Raw genomic sequence first — 15,335 nt, 5'->3', positions numbered from 1 at the left:
CACAATGGTGAGACAATTGGGGTCTGCAGTTTATGCATTTTAAAGAAGTTTTCGTAAAGGTGACCTAGGCTTACCAAATCTGCGTCACTTGAGAACTATAATTTGGTTACATATATAAAGTTTGCCCCACAACTATCAAGCGAAGGCGACTTACAATTAGGTGTTGAATTCTTATAGACAAGCAACATGGCCAAAACAAGTTGATCCCCTGCTGGATTTTGCTGGCTTTCCGTGGTCATGGTATGAGGGTCAGGGTACCCAATATAAACCTGACGATTTGCTCGGTAAGTTTGAATCGCGCCTTCGGGACCAAGAGATTCGTGTTTGACTGTTAAAAACTCAATTAAATTAATATTGAATTTGGGTACATTAAAGTCATTTTTATGGTGCCTGAAACTTCCTGGTCTGTTCCAAAGTTGCCATGGGTCTTTTTGAAATATCCCCTCACCAGCATTAGGAATGAAGAGAGTGGAATCAAATTATCAGGCCTGGTTCCTCTTTGTCCTAGACCTATTTCAACTATCTCATCCAATGCATTAATAACGAGGGGATGAATTGGATTTATTAAATTTACTTCCACTTGCTCTAGATAGCCTTTAACTACCAACCATGAATTTATTAAATATACAAAAATATTAAAATACCTCTTTAACACACCAATAACGTGTACATCAATGACCTAGCCAGACATTTTCAGCGTCATTTACAGCGATCACTGTGCCTGGAAATTCATTTCTATTGTAATATCTTATCATCAATCAGTATACCAGGGCCACATCAAACCATCAAAGCCTTAATTGGGAATACACTTACTTTTTTCGGATAGTTGGTGGCTTCTTCTTCTGTCATTGTTTCAGCAGAGATGCCTCCCCTTCTATTCCTTGCGGGAACTGGAGCATTATTTAACATGGGAGATTCTTCGGTGTCTTCTGGACTAAGAGCTGCCCTTCGTTTTGCATCTTTGGCTGCTTCCTAATAAAACAGAATCGTCATTCGGATTTTTAACACCCAAGATTGCATTTGATCCTCAAAGATCAGTTATCTAAATCGCATATATTATTAACAGCGGAAAAGTTATTCTGCCTTGCTTGGCAAAAATGAGGCAAATCAGTGAACGGAATTTCCAGGTGACCCACATCAGCGTTGCCAACGCTGTACAATTGTACCGTTTGAGGTACAATTTAGAAGTTCTTGTACAATGCGGTACATTTGGAAACTTTTTGGCATAGAAATTTTCGGATACATTTTGGTTATTGGCTCTTTTCTGACTCGGATATCTGTTCAAGTTTCAGTTTACGTCTAATTTTTCTTCTGGTTACCAAAAATTTTTAACATGTTGTTCGGAAAGCACAAATTATTGTCTTGTGGTACAATTTTAGTCTAAAAACTGGTACAATTTATTTTAAAGTGTTGGCTGATCAGCATTTTCAGGAAGCCAGTTTGTTTGCTTGATGGAGTAGTACCGCCGTTAAAGAAACAAAAGTTGGCAAATCTCTTTTTGTGATTTGTTTTTAATTTTGGCATTACAGTTAGTTAGCTTTAGTAGTAAGTCCATATCTTGACTCCGAGTAATTTGCTATCATTATGGATACTACTCTTTATTAATCCAAAAATAGCAACTTTAAAAAAAACATTTGTAAACGAACGAAGAGGGAAATACATTGTCAATGAATGATAAACGTCAACCTGAATGAATTAAATACAAAATTTTGAATGAGAATTTTTCACTGTAGGATTTATTTTGCTCCCTTTGGAGGTTGTGGAATTTGCTTTAAGGTATAAAAGGTTTGCTTGCCTTCAAAGGATAGCATATAACAATAGAGAAAACGATAAGAGAGGAAAATTTCTTAAGATATGACAGATTTGGGTTTGGACTTGAAAGGATGAGCTTCAATTTGTTATCCCTTGTTGGTTTCCAGCAGGAAGGAGTAAACATATCTTTAAGCACATTTATGATGGAAATAAGTTATGGAATTTCAAATCTATTAATGAATTCCTGTAATTAAAAACGAAGTATGTGTTAGGTCTTCTGCACAAATTCCAACCAGTTAGTTTTTAACAGTTCTAACTTCTGCTGCTTGAAATGACATATGTGTTTCTTAATTCACTGAAAAATCAAAATTTAAGAAATTAATTGTGAGTGAACTAGGAATTATGAGTGAACAACTTCAGCGTGAATGAATTAGTAACTACGCTAAAATATCTAATATATTTTTTTTTATTAGTCAGTGATTGATTCATTCACTGATTCATATGGCCGTAATAGTAATTTTATACCATTCCATAAACGATCTTCGTTTTGTATTAAGCTTCTCAATCTCAGTTATCTTAATTTAAAGCTGAATCCAAATGAATTTGCTCCCAAATCCAGGCAATTTATTTTCTTTTCCGATATAGTAAAAAATTCTGAAAGAGATTGGGCAAGTCTCAGGAGCAATTTATCTTTTTTTTTATATGTATAAGTAGTTTACTTGATATGTGTTGGTTTTATTGAGCTTAATAAACTATCTATCTATCTATGAGCCAAATTAAATTTCACTGATATATCCATAGAAAGTTAAAACATTGTGAAAATACTCGGTACCTCCATAGTTTCACACCAAATTTTGTGAAAATATTGTTAGTTTAAGCCTCCACTACTTTCGTAGCTAAGTTTCATGACCGACTGTAACCAATAAGAAATAAAAATTGCAGAGCCTCTCACAAAAAGTAGACCAAAAACGAAATTTCAAAAAAAAAATAGAAAAATCTTTAGAAATTCTGATTTCGCTTATATTATTTGATTATATAGGTGTTTTTTCACCATTTTATGACTGTGTGCAAAAATGCATTAATTCATTAATTTTTATTCGTCACGACTTTATAAAAAACTTGATTTGAAAAACCTTAAACATAAAAGTAATAGAAAATTATTTCAAAATTCATTCATGCTCCATGAAACACAAACTATAAACTACATAAAAAAACAGTATGTTTCTAAAAATTCATCTTATATGCCTAGAATGACAGAGTCGTTGTTTTATGTACCCACTAAAGAGCATGAATGAGGTTGCTCTGGTTTCAGTGCTAAACCTCTTTAGTATCCATCTTCACTGCTGTAATAAATAAAAAAAAATCGAACCTATAAGAGCAGATGACATCAAGTTGTATGGACCGTTCGAAGGCCAATCTTACCAAGTCCATAAAAAGAACATGACATTTAAAAAGAGATTTATATCTCGTTCTGCTTGCCATTAATAAATCATCAAGTGCCGAAAATATCAAGGGATTATTTGGTGCTAAATAATGCACTAGACCAGGGCTTCTTAAACTATGGGTCGCGACCCCATTTGGGGTCGCGTAGCAAAATTATGGGGTCGCGAGTGATAAAAATACAATTTAACAAAAAATGTTTTTTAACTTGTAAAATTATTGTTATAAAGAAAAATAACAATCCTCGTAGATAAATATATCATAAAATCTTCTGGTTCGGAAAGACTGTTTATACCAGCATTTCTATTCCGATCATTATAATATCTTGTATAAACTTACTACAAATCAGAAGATGTTATAGAAATTTATAAAAAAATGTAGATTTATTTTTGTCAATCTCTTAAAACCGAAATAGTCTTGATAAATATTATCAACAAAATTTCTAAGCGTTATTTCGAAGAAACTATATAAACATTTCGTGTTATTTTCATTTAGCCATTGTATGATTGTGAACGAAGTGCATGTTACTCCGAATTAGTCAGTTTAACCCTTTCGCGACCGACGGGACCTTACAGTCCCGGCATGTAAAAGTCCTTTGGGCGCTTCTTAATTGATTGATAGCACCAGAATTGATCGATGTGCTTCAGGATGCTGTTAAGTTCATAAAGTTTATTAAGAGTCATGCCCTTAACAGTCGCTTATTTTCAAATCTCTGTAAGGATATGGATTCCAACTACACAACTTTGTTATTACATGCAGAAGTAAGATGGTTGTCAAGAGGTCAATGTTTAAAAAGATTATGGTTATTAAAGGACGAGATCGAAATATTTTTAACTGAACGAAAATGTGAATTTGCTGCTTTTTTTCAAAATGATTTATGGCTATCCAAGCTGTGTTATTTGTCAGATATTTTTGCGAAGTTAAACGATCTTAGCTTATCTCTTCAAGGAAAAAATTGCGATATATTTACTTCAAACGAAAAAATTGAAAGTTTTATTAAAAAGATCAGCATTTAGAAAAGCAGGGTCGAAAAAAATTTGTTCGAAATGTTTTCCAGTGTCACAATTTTGTAACTGAGAAAATTCATCGTAAAACTTTTATTGCAAGAACTATTGTAGATCACTTAAAAGCGCTAGAAACACATTTCCGGACATATTTTATATTAAATATTGATTTACAAAAAATAGTTTGGATTCAAAAGCCGTTTTGGATTGGCTTAAGTGAGATCGATCATCTGCCACTTAAAATTCAAGAGGAATTTGCTGAGCATTCGTGTGACTCAAACTTAAAACTACAATTCCAAAAAAAGCCCTTGACTGAATTCTGGATGGGAACTAGAACTGAATTTCCCACAATCGCCGATATGGCGTTAAATGTACTTCTGCCATTCAACACCACATATTTATGTGAAGTTACTTTCTCAGCTTTAACACACATTAAATCCCAATATCGCTCAGCGATAAACAATGTTGAAGAGGTCTTAACGTCCAGCAGTTTCAAACATTACACCAAGATTTGATTTGTTATGCAATAAAAAACAGGCACATCCATCTCATTAAATTTTTAACGTAAACTTTAATTTAATATTTACCACGCAACTACTTGGATATATTCGAGAGAATGAAGACGGTCAGAATCCACTTTTGTTTTTGAAACTATAATAAAAACAATTCTACAACATTTTGTGCAAATTTCAATTTTAGATTTTTATATGTTTTTCTATAAAATTTTGTGCAAATTTCAATTTTAGATTTTTATACGTTTCAAACCGGATTCTAAATCTATATATTTTCATATGCATATGTATATTATTACCTAATAAATATATCATCAAAAAACATTAATTTATTTTTCTTTTATATTTGCTGGGGTCGTTAAGGAACTCGCAATCATGAATTGGGTCGGGAATTACAAAAGTTTAAAAAGCCTTGCAGTAGACTAAGAAAAAGGGTGAAAATATATATCAAAATAGAGCAAGTCCATTTAGGGTCCAAAAACATTACTTAGTGTTTAATGATAAAATGCTTTGTCGCCGTTTTTTAGTATACCGAGTTTATTTATATCTTTAGAAAATAACCTTTCTATAATTCTTCTGTCAGTAACGCGTATGTCAATAACAGAAATTGGATTCGGCTAGATGGGAATATAGGGTGAAACTTGCTTAACAATCTAAACAAAGGTTAGTTTATGCAATATGGTTTCTACGTTTTTGGTTTATGCAATATGGTTTCTACGTTCGATCAACGTTTCTATTCTATTAAACCAGTGGCGCCAGTTGGGGGAGGGGCACTTTTCCCTGCTCCAACATTTCGAAAGTCATATATATAATATATACATGAAGTATACAAAATTATCTGGACCTCAAATTCCATTTGTAAATCAAGATATAAAACGGCAGTTATATCCAAGATCGTAAAACAGTTCCAACACAACACTGAGCATAAAAATATTCTAAATAAAATTAACAAAAGCAGCAGCGTGATTGCGAGGATAATTTTGATTAGCCCCATTGTTTGTAAAGAACCATCTTAATGACATATAATTACATTTTTCAATATACCAAAACTGATTAGACCACACTATTACCGGCACAATGTTGTCAACTATTTGCTGAAATAAATGACTTGAATGATCCAAGGCCTTTGTAGAAGCTTCTCGAAGAATACATTTTTAGACTCGATTTCATTATAGCTAAAACATTACGAAAACAGTCTTCGATAGAAATAATCACTGAGTCCCCCCTTTTGGGGAGCGTTCATTTAATTGGCTAAAGTTCGAAGATTTTTTAGAAAGGATTATAATTTTTTTTTCTTACGGGAAATGGGGGGTGGGACGAAACTCATCGACGGATCTCATCACGGATTTTAGTTAGGCAGGCGAAAATTATGGTTTTGTTGCATAAAATGAGAGAGGTTGGCGCTTTTCTACGCTTAATCTAAATACGCACCCATGAATAATTTCAACGGAAAGGAAAATACAAAACTTCGTTTAGTTTGTGGTAACGAACTGCAAGCAAGGAGCGACTCGGCCTAGTACTATAGTAACCAAAACTCTAAAAAACGGTATTTTATAACAATATATACGTCAAATGAATGGTATTTTTATTTTGTTTCCAAACATATAAGGTTCACTAAATTTAATGTTACTCATCAAAAGCCACGAGCCTAGCAAAATTTGGATTTTCGTTGAGTTTTTATTTATTTTTTTTTGCAAGAAGAAAGACCACGGGTGCGTGTTTGTTTTTTGTTGCTTTATTGAACCAACTGGCCTAGAAGATCGGAAGAGAACTCATTGGGGTTGAGATTAAAAGTTTTAGTCCTCTTTTTAAGTGATCAGAAATATTGAATGGCAACTAACCCCTTCTAGTTGCTATTCTGGCATCTCTTGGGCCCGGGGAAAAATCTTGATTAGCACCCCTCCCTCCTGTTTCCCAAAATGTTCGGTAGAATTTGAACAAGATTTTGATGGAATAATAAAACTTTGCACTTATTTGAATCTGAATTTTCTTACTTTTGCTTCTGCAAAATTATTAATTATCTCGTTAATGGTAAGGAATGATAATGAAAGCATGGGAAAAATAAATATTTCGGATTCTATTTCCTTATACTTACTGCCAACACTGCCCTTCTACTTTATTAAAAAAAAAAAAATCCAAAATTAAAAATGCTTATAACCGTTAGAATATTTTTTTATTTTATTTCGAACCTCTAAAATGTCTGTGGCCGGGGCAAGTACCCCCTCTGCCCTCCTCCCACACCTCTTTTTTCACTTCAGTCATCCATTCATATGTTGAGATAGCCATTTTGTTTAGCATAATTGAAAGGTCCGATAACAACATCCTTGGGGATAACATGGCCTTGTAGCCTTGTGGAAGAGGGCTGTAAGTTATATTTGCCCATTGTCTTTATACGGTATTTGTTACTGGGAGATATGCAGACATTTTCCGGGGAAAGGCGAGTTTTTTACGGGGATGATTTTCCTGGGGAGGGAAGTTGCCAGGGGGGACGTGAACTTTCCAGGATAAAGTTTAGACGGGGAGAATTTGCAAGAATTTCTATAAGAAATTCGTTTTATTTGTCTTGCCTTCTCTTTGGCGACTCAATTTCAAACGTGGAGATTTTCCAGGGAAAATTTTATTAGGATTAGAATTGTCTGGGGGATTTACATGGAAGAAAGGATTCTCAACGTAAAAAATTTACCACGGGAGAAAGTTTCCATTGGGGGTAGGGTTATTTCCGGCATGATTCGAAAAATGATCAGACAATGAATAAAAACAAGTCTTTTTACATAAAAGTATGCTAAGGGGAATTTGGGTACTTGTCTGTTAAATGAAACACACCCTATAAGTAAAGCTCGGTAAATCTTAATGAAATATACCAAAACATGATGCCAATATAATACTTTAAAAACAAAATTATGGAAATACGGCAAAAAATTATGGAAAGCAGGCCGCGCAGAACGCATTATACTAACCTAACCCCTAGCCACTTCTATATATTAAAAAAACGATCAAATTTTTGAAAAATTTTCAAAAATTAAGAAAAGAAGTTTTCTCAGGTGAAAGTAAGGAACAACACTAAGACTTAAAATGAACAGAAGCTATTCCGTATATGAGGAGGGTTGGCCCTTCCTCAATATCCCACTGTTTACGCTAAAGTTGGACCTTTTGTCCCAATTCTGTAAGAACGACTCCTGAAACACAAGGCTGAATTAGAATCGGAAACTTTTTCAAAAATATTAAAAATCTTTAGCTTGAAGAACGAGGGATTGAGGAGGGGGAAGTCCCCCTCATATATGGAATAATTTCTGTCCGTTTTAAGTTTTAATGTTGCTTTTTGCTTTCGCTTCTTTTTTTTAACATACAAAAAGGACCGATGCAGTATGTTGAGTTAGATCCAAACAGATTTTCATTAACCAGTAGCAGTGATTTTGTCCATTAGCTTAACTGCAAATTGACTTAACTTGAATGCGGCTGTAAGCCAAGGATGTGGATGTTTGCTGTGTGGAATATAGCCATCCTTACCTTCAAAGAAGGTTTTTCCCATTATTTTTTTCTCTCTCTCTTTTACTGGCTTTCTCCTGGGATCTTACTCGGCCAAAAATTAGGATAAATGAAAAAAGCATTTCTGTTTGAATTCACAGAACAGCTTTATACGTAAATGCAATTCTAGTTCTGTGGTGCTTTTGCCAACGGTCTACATTTACAAAATTAAAATTTTAGGGAAATTCTAATTAAAATGTGTCCTTTTCTTAGGCTTCGTGGAAATTTATTAGACTCCCTGGTAACCAACCCTTGCAACCAAGTTTTGTCTCACTGATGCGGAGGATGTAACAATTCACTACTCTTTTTATTAGTCAATCACTTCGACCTATTGACCCTTCTTCGCAATACAATAGAAGGCAGCGGTCCATTTTTTTTTAATATAAATTAGCTAGCTTTCTCGTTCGTTATCACGAACTGTTTGATTATTTATCTTGCCGGTCTATTACTACTACACACTCTTCAAAGCGTTATTCTGCCTGCAACGCTTCTTACTCTTGTAAGGGCTTCTTATCACAACCTGCTTGTTTGGCTATTTACTAAAGCATGATTTCACTCATTAATCTTCAATACGTCTTTTGTCAAGGAGGCACACTCGTGCCTCTATAAAGAGGCGACACACGACAATGTTAAGCGATCTTCGGTTCCAGTGGTCGCAGAGGGATGGGGAGGGATGCATTTCGTAGCCCGAGCTCCAACTAAGAAACCTGCAAAATTTCATCCCCCTCCAACTTTTCTTTCATGGGGAAAATCTGGCCGAAAGTTTCGACCCGTCAACCCCAGCCCCCCTTTAACGTTGTCCGATCGGGCTGAAATTCAAAGTTAAGGTCCCCTAGGGCCCAGGAGCTTATCCGCGAAATTTCAGCTCGATCCGATAACTCCTTCCCTGTTTTCCAGAAACCACGCATAGCCACTTAAAATTCATGTTCTTTGTTTTTCTAGACGCCTACAGGTCACATCCGACATCGGATCTGGGTGTACGAAGACTCATTCGATGCGGAATTCTCCGAGTAATTTTCCTGGAAAGTTTCGTAGGAAAATCTTAACCCCCCGAAAGTTTCGACCCTCCAACCCCCCCCCCCTTTTAACTTTGTCCGATCGGGCTGAAATTCACAAGTTAAGGTCCCCTACGGCCCAGGAGCTTATCCGCGAAATTTCAGCTCGATCCGATAACTCCTTCCCTGTTTTCCAGAAACCACGCATTAGCTAATTAATTAACGCATTTCTCTCCATAAGAGCCCATGTTAATTTGAAATTTTTAAAAGTTATTGAGAAGTTATATTTACACACATGCAAGTGATTAGCTCAGTCGGCAGACCGTGGGACTTTTAATCCTCGGGTCAAGGTTCAAGTCCCTTACTGGCGGTTTTTTTTCACAACATCAAAAAAATTTTGATAACACCTGGACAGCTTATCATTTGAGAGATAACAGAATATTAGCTTCTTATGAGCAAAAGAAACATTTCGGTCATTCTATCTATTTTTTTTTCTATTTTATACAATGATTTAAAAGCGGGGGGGGGGGTTCCTCTCCTAATTCCTGTACGAGGAGTACAGGAATTATTAAATTACATCCACCATGGATTGTAGAAAAACGTACAGAAATAATATGAAAAAAACTTCGTTTTCTTAAGGAGTTAAAGAGGCTGCGTCCCAAAGTCGTAATACAAACGTAATACAGGAATTAGAAGAGGCAGTTGGGGGGCCGCCGCCCCCCAAACCCCCAGCTTTTAAAGACTCTTTTGTACAGGTTTTTTGTTTTTTTGCTAACCCCCCGCTCTTGGCTTCGGAAAGGCCCTCTTTTAATTAACAAAAAATTGAAATGAATGAATAATGGAATAACTTCGAAAAATGTTAAACACAAGAGGACAGGAGAACCATTGCGCCGAAACTAGTAATTAGTAACAATGAAGTCCCCCCACAAAAAAAACCTGTACAAAAGAGTCTTTAAAAGCTGGGGGTTTGGGGTGCGGCAGCCCCCCAACTGCCTCTTCCAATTCCTGTACGTTATTAGGTTCGACTTTGGGACGCAGCCTCTTTAACTCTTTAAGAAAACGAAGTTTTTTTCATATTATTATATATAAGAGTCCTGAGTAGAGGGGACGACTTATTTCCCAAGCCTCGTAAAAGTCCACTCACAATTATACTTTACTAATAAAAAGATTTACCTAGTGCTAATTTGACCCAGTATTATTATTTTTAAGATTTTCAGATTGACTGAAAATTTCCATAAAAAATTCTGATTGGCTCAAATTATCGCTAGCTAAATCTCGGCATTGGTAAAAGCTTTTAGTGAATAGGCCTAAAGACAATCACTCATATTACCTACCCAATCAAAGCTGATCACAAATTTTGCTATATTTTGTTAACAGCTTGTATTCGATACTTGACAATCCAAAAGCTAAAGGTCAGAGATAAACTAGAAGCAACATTGTTAAGTTTGTCTTATTTACGATTCAATTGTAAAGATAAAATTCCAACTGAAATTCTTTTGTACATTCCCGTCTCTAAAAGAAGATAGCGCTTTTTATGACAATTTAGGTACACGCTTAAATATTTGAACAGATACAGTTTTTTTTTTCAGGACAACATAGGTAGACACGTGTATGTAAATTATATTAGTCATATCAACAAACAACAACATTCAGTAAAATCAAGTCACTGCCTCCCGTGTTTCGATTTCTTTCTCAATAAAACATTCTAACGGAATAATAAGGTCTCTTGAAGCAGACCTCAAAATACCTGGAAGCAGTGGTAGATCTCTCAAAAAATTTATTCCTTTAACTCACCAATCTATGGCTTCTTGTCAATAGATGGTCTAACCCATCCTCAACCTCCCCCAAATGGTACAAGCACACTTACCCCCCGAGCCATCCCCGTCATAAAACTTCCAGTGTCTCTCAAGAAGGGGTATACAATTTACCCGCGACGAATTAGTCAGTAGCTTATTTTGAGAGCATCCCAGGTTGCTTTGGGGTGATGGGAGGAGGAACTGCCATGGAAAACTTCCTTGGAAAACCATATGATTTTGCTATTTTAGGAATTTAAAATCTCTCAGCTGAGTCTTATTTTGAGCTATTTTGGGCATGGGAATTTTTTTTTATCTCACTCTCTTCTCTTAGCAGTGCTGAAGTCTTTACTTTCCAAAACGAATAAAATCTATTTATGCATCATATACACTTTCAAACAGGCCACAGAGTCTTACCAGGGGACACTATTTTGAAGTATCGTATGTGGTAAATTTATTTACGAACAAATAAACTCTGAAACAATTAAATTAAAAAAAAAAACCTGTCGTTTATGATAATATAACCCTAGGTTGTTCCTTACTTACAGTTCGTTAGCTCAAATCGCTTTAAAAGTCGCTTGTGAAGCCTTCTTTCCCCATACAAATATTTTGCCTAATTTATAACGATATGTCTGCAGTCTTGGTGATTGATGTTTTAAAAGCGGTTGAAAATTCTCGTAAAGGAGCTTAAACACGATTTCTGACCATTACTTGGGCAGGAAGTTTATTCGAAAAGTCAACAGACCCTGGGAGGTTTTTTCAATGAGCATTTTTCTAAGGAACTGTCCTAGAGAAGGAATCAGTTCGACGATTTTGCTGTTAACTTACAAAAAGGGATTGGTGCCCCCCCCCCGAAAAAAAGAATACTCAGCCATGGGTCTGGTGCAACAAGGGTAAAAAGTTAAAATAGAGTCATGTCTCAAACGAATCATCTGTTTAAATCTTGTATATAAGCAGGAACTTTTATCCCCCCCATCCAGAAAACCTTGTTTGACGGCCGTTTTGTATTTTATATTTTTTGATAGTTTTATGCCATTTGGAAGAACTGTCCCCTTTAATAAATAAATTCCAGTATGCATGCCAAAATTTAAATTTTAGCGAATCTTTCGTTAATTTTGGCAATTAATCATCTGATGAATCATCTGTTTAAATCTTATACATATCCAGGAGCTTTTAACCCTCCCTCATCCAGCAAGATCTCGTTTGACGGTCGTTTTGTGTTTTATATGTGTTGACTCGTATGACAGTTTTATACTATTTGGAAAAACTGCCCGCTTTAAAACTAAATCCCAGCATGCCCACCAAAATTCAAATTTTAGCAAATCTTTCGTTAATTTTGCCAATTAATTCAAAAAAAACTTAAGTTCCATGCCAAAGTCTAAGATACTTCTCAAACTTCAGACAAAGGCTTCAGGTATTCGCTTAGCTTAGACTCATAAAATAATCGCATTCGATGAGCTAGATGTAAATATTACGGTGAATGTCCGAAATATTTTTTTTCTTCTTGGATTAGTCAGCGTTGATAGTCAACTTTTTCAGTTTAATGTATGGTTTGATGATGACAGGTTAGGTTAGATTTGCTTTGGTTAGCTTAGGTTTCTAACCCATTTCTGATATAAATCACTTAACCTAAACTAACATAATCCAACCTAACTTTAACTTTTACCATCTTAGCCTCCATAAGACTGAAAAGGCTGACTCGCAAAGCTAAAATAATCCAAACAGAGAAAAAGCAATTTTGAGATTCATCGGTGAATTTTGACATTATCCAGATTTCAAACAGTCACGTACGTCATTTGGTCATTTACTTCGGGAGTACACTTGTTGAAAGTAAAGTTCCCAGCTCTCTCAAGTAAAATGGAAATTTGCTTCACCAGCATATACTCATTACTGAGAACACACGTTTTATATTTCCAATTACCTGATTTCGGTTTAAGTCACGTTTCTTTAGCCCACGTTGAGAAAAGTTAGAGAAACAGATAACAGCCTAGGAGTAATCAAACCACTATTTTTAATGGGACTAAAATAAATATTGGTTCAGGAGCAACTAGAGGCTAATATGTCATAAATACGCTAGGGAGCACTTCAGCTAATGCGATGGAAACTTAATGCTGAAAAATCCCAATTTTCTTGGAAAGAGATATGAGTCAGAAAATCGTATTTCAAGTTATTAAATCAAAAGTTTGTTTCGATTATGCACAAGCCAGTGAAAACCTATAAGTCAATTTTATACCTTTCGTTTGAAGTCTTCAAACAAACCGGGGAAACAAACTTCAACGAAAGAGCGGCCCCAGCCAATATTAAAATTTTCCAGAATATGCAAATCCAAAGAAATTTGTCCTTCGTGCCAATTCTAATTTATAAAATTAGTTAAACAAAAAAAAAACGTATTCCCGTATAAAAAAGGGCAAGATTTAAAACTAAAACGAACAAAAATTATTCCGTATATGAGTGGCACTGCCTTCTCCTCAATGTTGTTTACTCTTCAAAGATTTATAGTGCTATACAAATAGCTCTTATTTTAATTTAGCGGTTTGATCAGTCGTTGTTAAAGAATTAGGAAACAAAGCCGAACCTTTGGGTAAAGATGGGGCTGACGAGAAGGCAGTCCCCCTCACATACAAAATCGTTTCTGCTCGTTTTAATTTCGATCTATACGTCCATACAAAAGAATTTTTTTATTTAATTTCAGTTTGTTTGTGATAACATACCACGGGTTACCCTAATTCAAGAAGGACTACCGCTCCCTCTGAGTCTTACATAAAAAACTAAATTTTTGCACAGCAATGCTTCTAGAAAAAAGGGTTCATTTAGTGCATTTAGTTTTTGCATTAAAGCAAGAAATACGGGGGTACGAAATGGAGTTCATGGAAAAAAATTGCCGATAATCTGGAAAATGCAGCCGGACGGCATAATAGTAAAATATTGTATTGGCATGGTTAGAATTTGAGAGGAAATAGTCAATCTAAAAATGTCCCAGTTAAAGACTAAAACGTGGCCACAATTGGTGATAAAGAAAGCAGTAATAAGAGATAGTCAGAATGTTTAAAAATGTGTTAAACCACGATAAAGTTGCAGGAAATGATATAGGAAACAATTAAATATTTTGTTTTGACAATTGGGAAGTGAAGGAAGATTAACTTTGCGAAGAAGAGTGAGACAGTACTAAAAAGAATTAAAAAAAATAAATAAAAATAACGCCTCAGGTGGTGACAGTGTGCGAAATAAATGTCAGAAATATAGTGTTGTGAAGTTAGAGATAAATTACTGAAGATTATGAATATGATTTTTGAAAAAGGAAAAGTATTTAGTGGCTTTAGAAAACGACTAACCCTTTTACACTTAATTAGACCTAGATCCGTTGACGCCTAGTGGCATATAGGGCAGAAATGGTTGACCTCTATGCAGGACGATCCCTAGCCAGAGACTAAACACTCTTCCAGAGGCCCGGGGGAGTCGAGCACCAAACGTCATAGGGAAGTCGTCTTTGCCTCATTCGAGTCATGTGAAGGTATCGCTACCTTCTAAGAAGGGCGGAAATAAGCCCCTAAAGTCAAGATCTTAATGAAAATCGTACCGCCAGGTTCAATGTATCATAGGCCCCCAATGGGCCTAAAAGATCGGAAGAAAATTCATTGAGGTGGAGATTAAAGTTTTAGCGCCCTTTTTAAGTGATTAGAAATATCGAATGGCAACTGGCCCCCTCCAGTGGCCATTCTGGCATCTCCACGCCCGGGGAAAAATCTTGATTAGCACCCCTCCCTCCTGTTTCCTAAAATGTTCGGTAGAATTTGAACAAAATGTTGATGGAATAATAAAACTTTGCACTTATTTGAATCTGAATTTTCATACTATAGCTTCTGCAAAGTTATTAATTATTTCGTTAATGATAAGGAATGATAATAAAAAGATGGGAAAACGAATATTTCGGATTCTATCTCCTTATAGTTACTATAATCCTTATAGTACCCCCTCTGCCCTCCTCCCATGCCTCTTTTTACACTTAATCAGACTTAGATCCTTTGACGCCTAGTGGCGTACAAGGTAGCAATGGTTAACCTCTATGTAGAACGATCCCGAGCCAGAGACAAAAGCTCATTGAGGAAGGGCCATATTAATCTTAACTCAACTTTAAGAGAACGACCAACGGTGATCTGTTGTCTACCACTCTTCCGGAGGCCGGGGGGGGGGGTCGAGCACCAAACGTCATAGGGAAGTCGTCCTTGCCTCATTTTAGTCATGTGAAGATATCGCTACCTTCTAAGTCGAACTTCCTCTGGTTATTTGAGGTTGCTTGGTGAGAAGACGAATCCT

At 35.6% G+C, this 15,335-nt stretch overlaps 1 protein-coding gene across 4 annotated transcripts in view; it reads right to left on the bottom strand.

Annotated features, from left to right (window-relative positions):
* LOC136039935 (cAMP-dependent protein kinase type I regulatory subunit-like) overlaps nucleotides 1-15,335 on the bottom strand; it is a 95,108-nt gene that overhangs the window by 57,981 nt on the left and 21,792 nt on the right. For 2 of the 4 annotated variants that reach the window (XM_065723933.1, XM_065723935.1), the window contains exon 2: nucleotides 814-972. In XM_065723933.1, coding sequence (XP_065580005.1) covers nucleotides 814-972 — 159 coding nt within the window. Of the gene's footprint in view, nucleotides 1-813; nucleotides 973-5,552; nucleotides 5,623-10,562; nucleotides 10,582-15,335 lie in introns of those variants that run through there. The other 2 variants (XM_065723936.1, XM_065723934.1) reach the window with 2 other exon arrangements.

This window comes from Artemia franciscana, chromosome 20 (genome assembly GCF_032884065.1).
Source record: "Artemia franciscana chromosome 20, ASM3288406v1, whole genome shotgun sequence".
NCBI lineage: Eukaryota > Metazoa > Arthropoda > Branchiopoda > Anostraca > Artemiidae > Artemia > Artemia franciscana.
The sequence above is the reverse complement of the archived record's forward strand: the minus strand, read 5'-3'. Positions and strand labels throughout refer to the sequence as shown.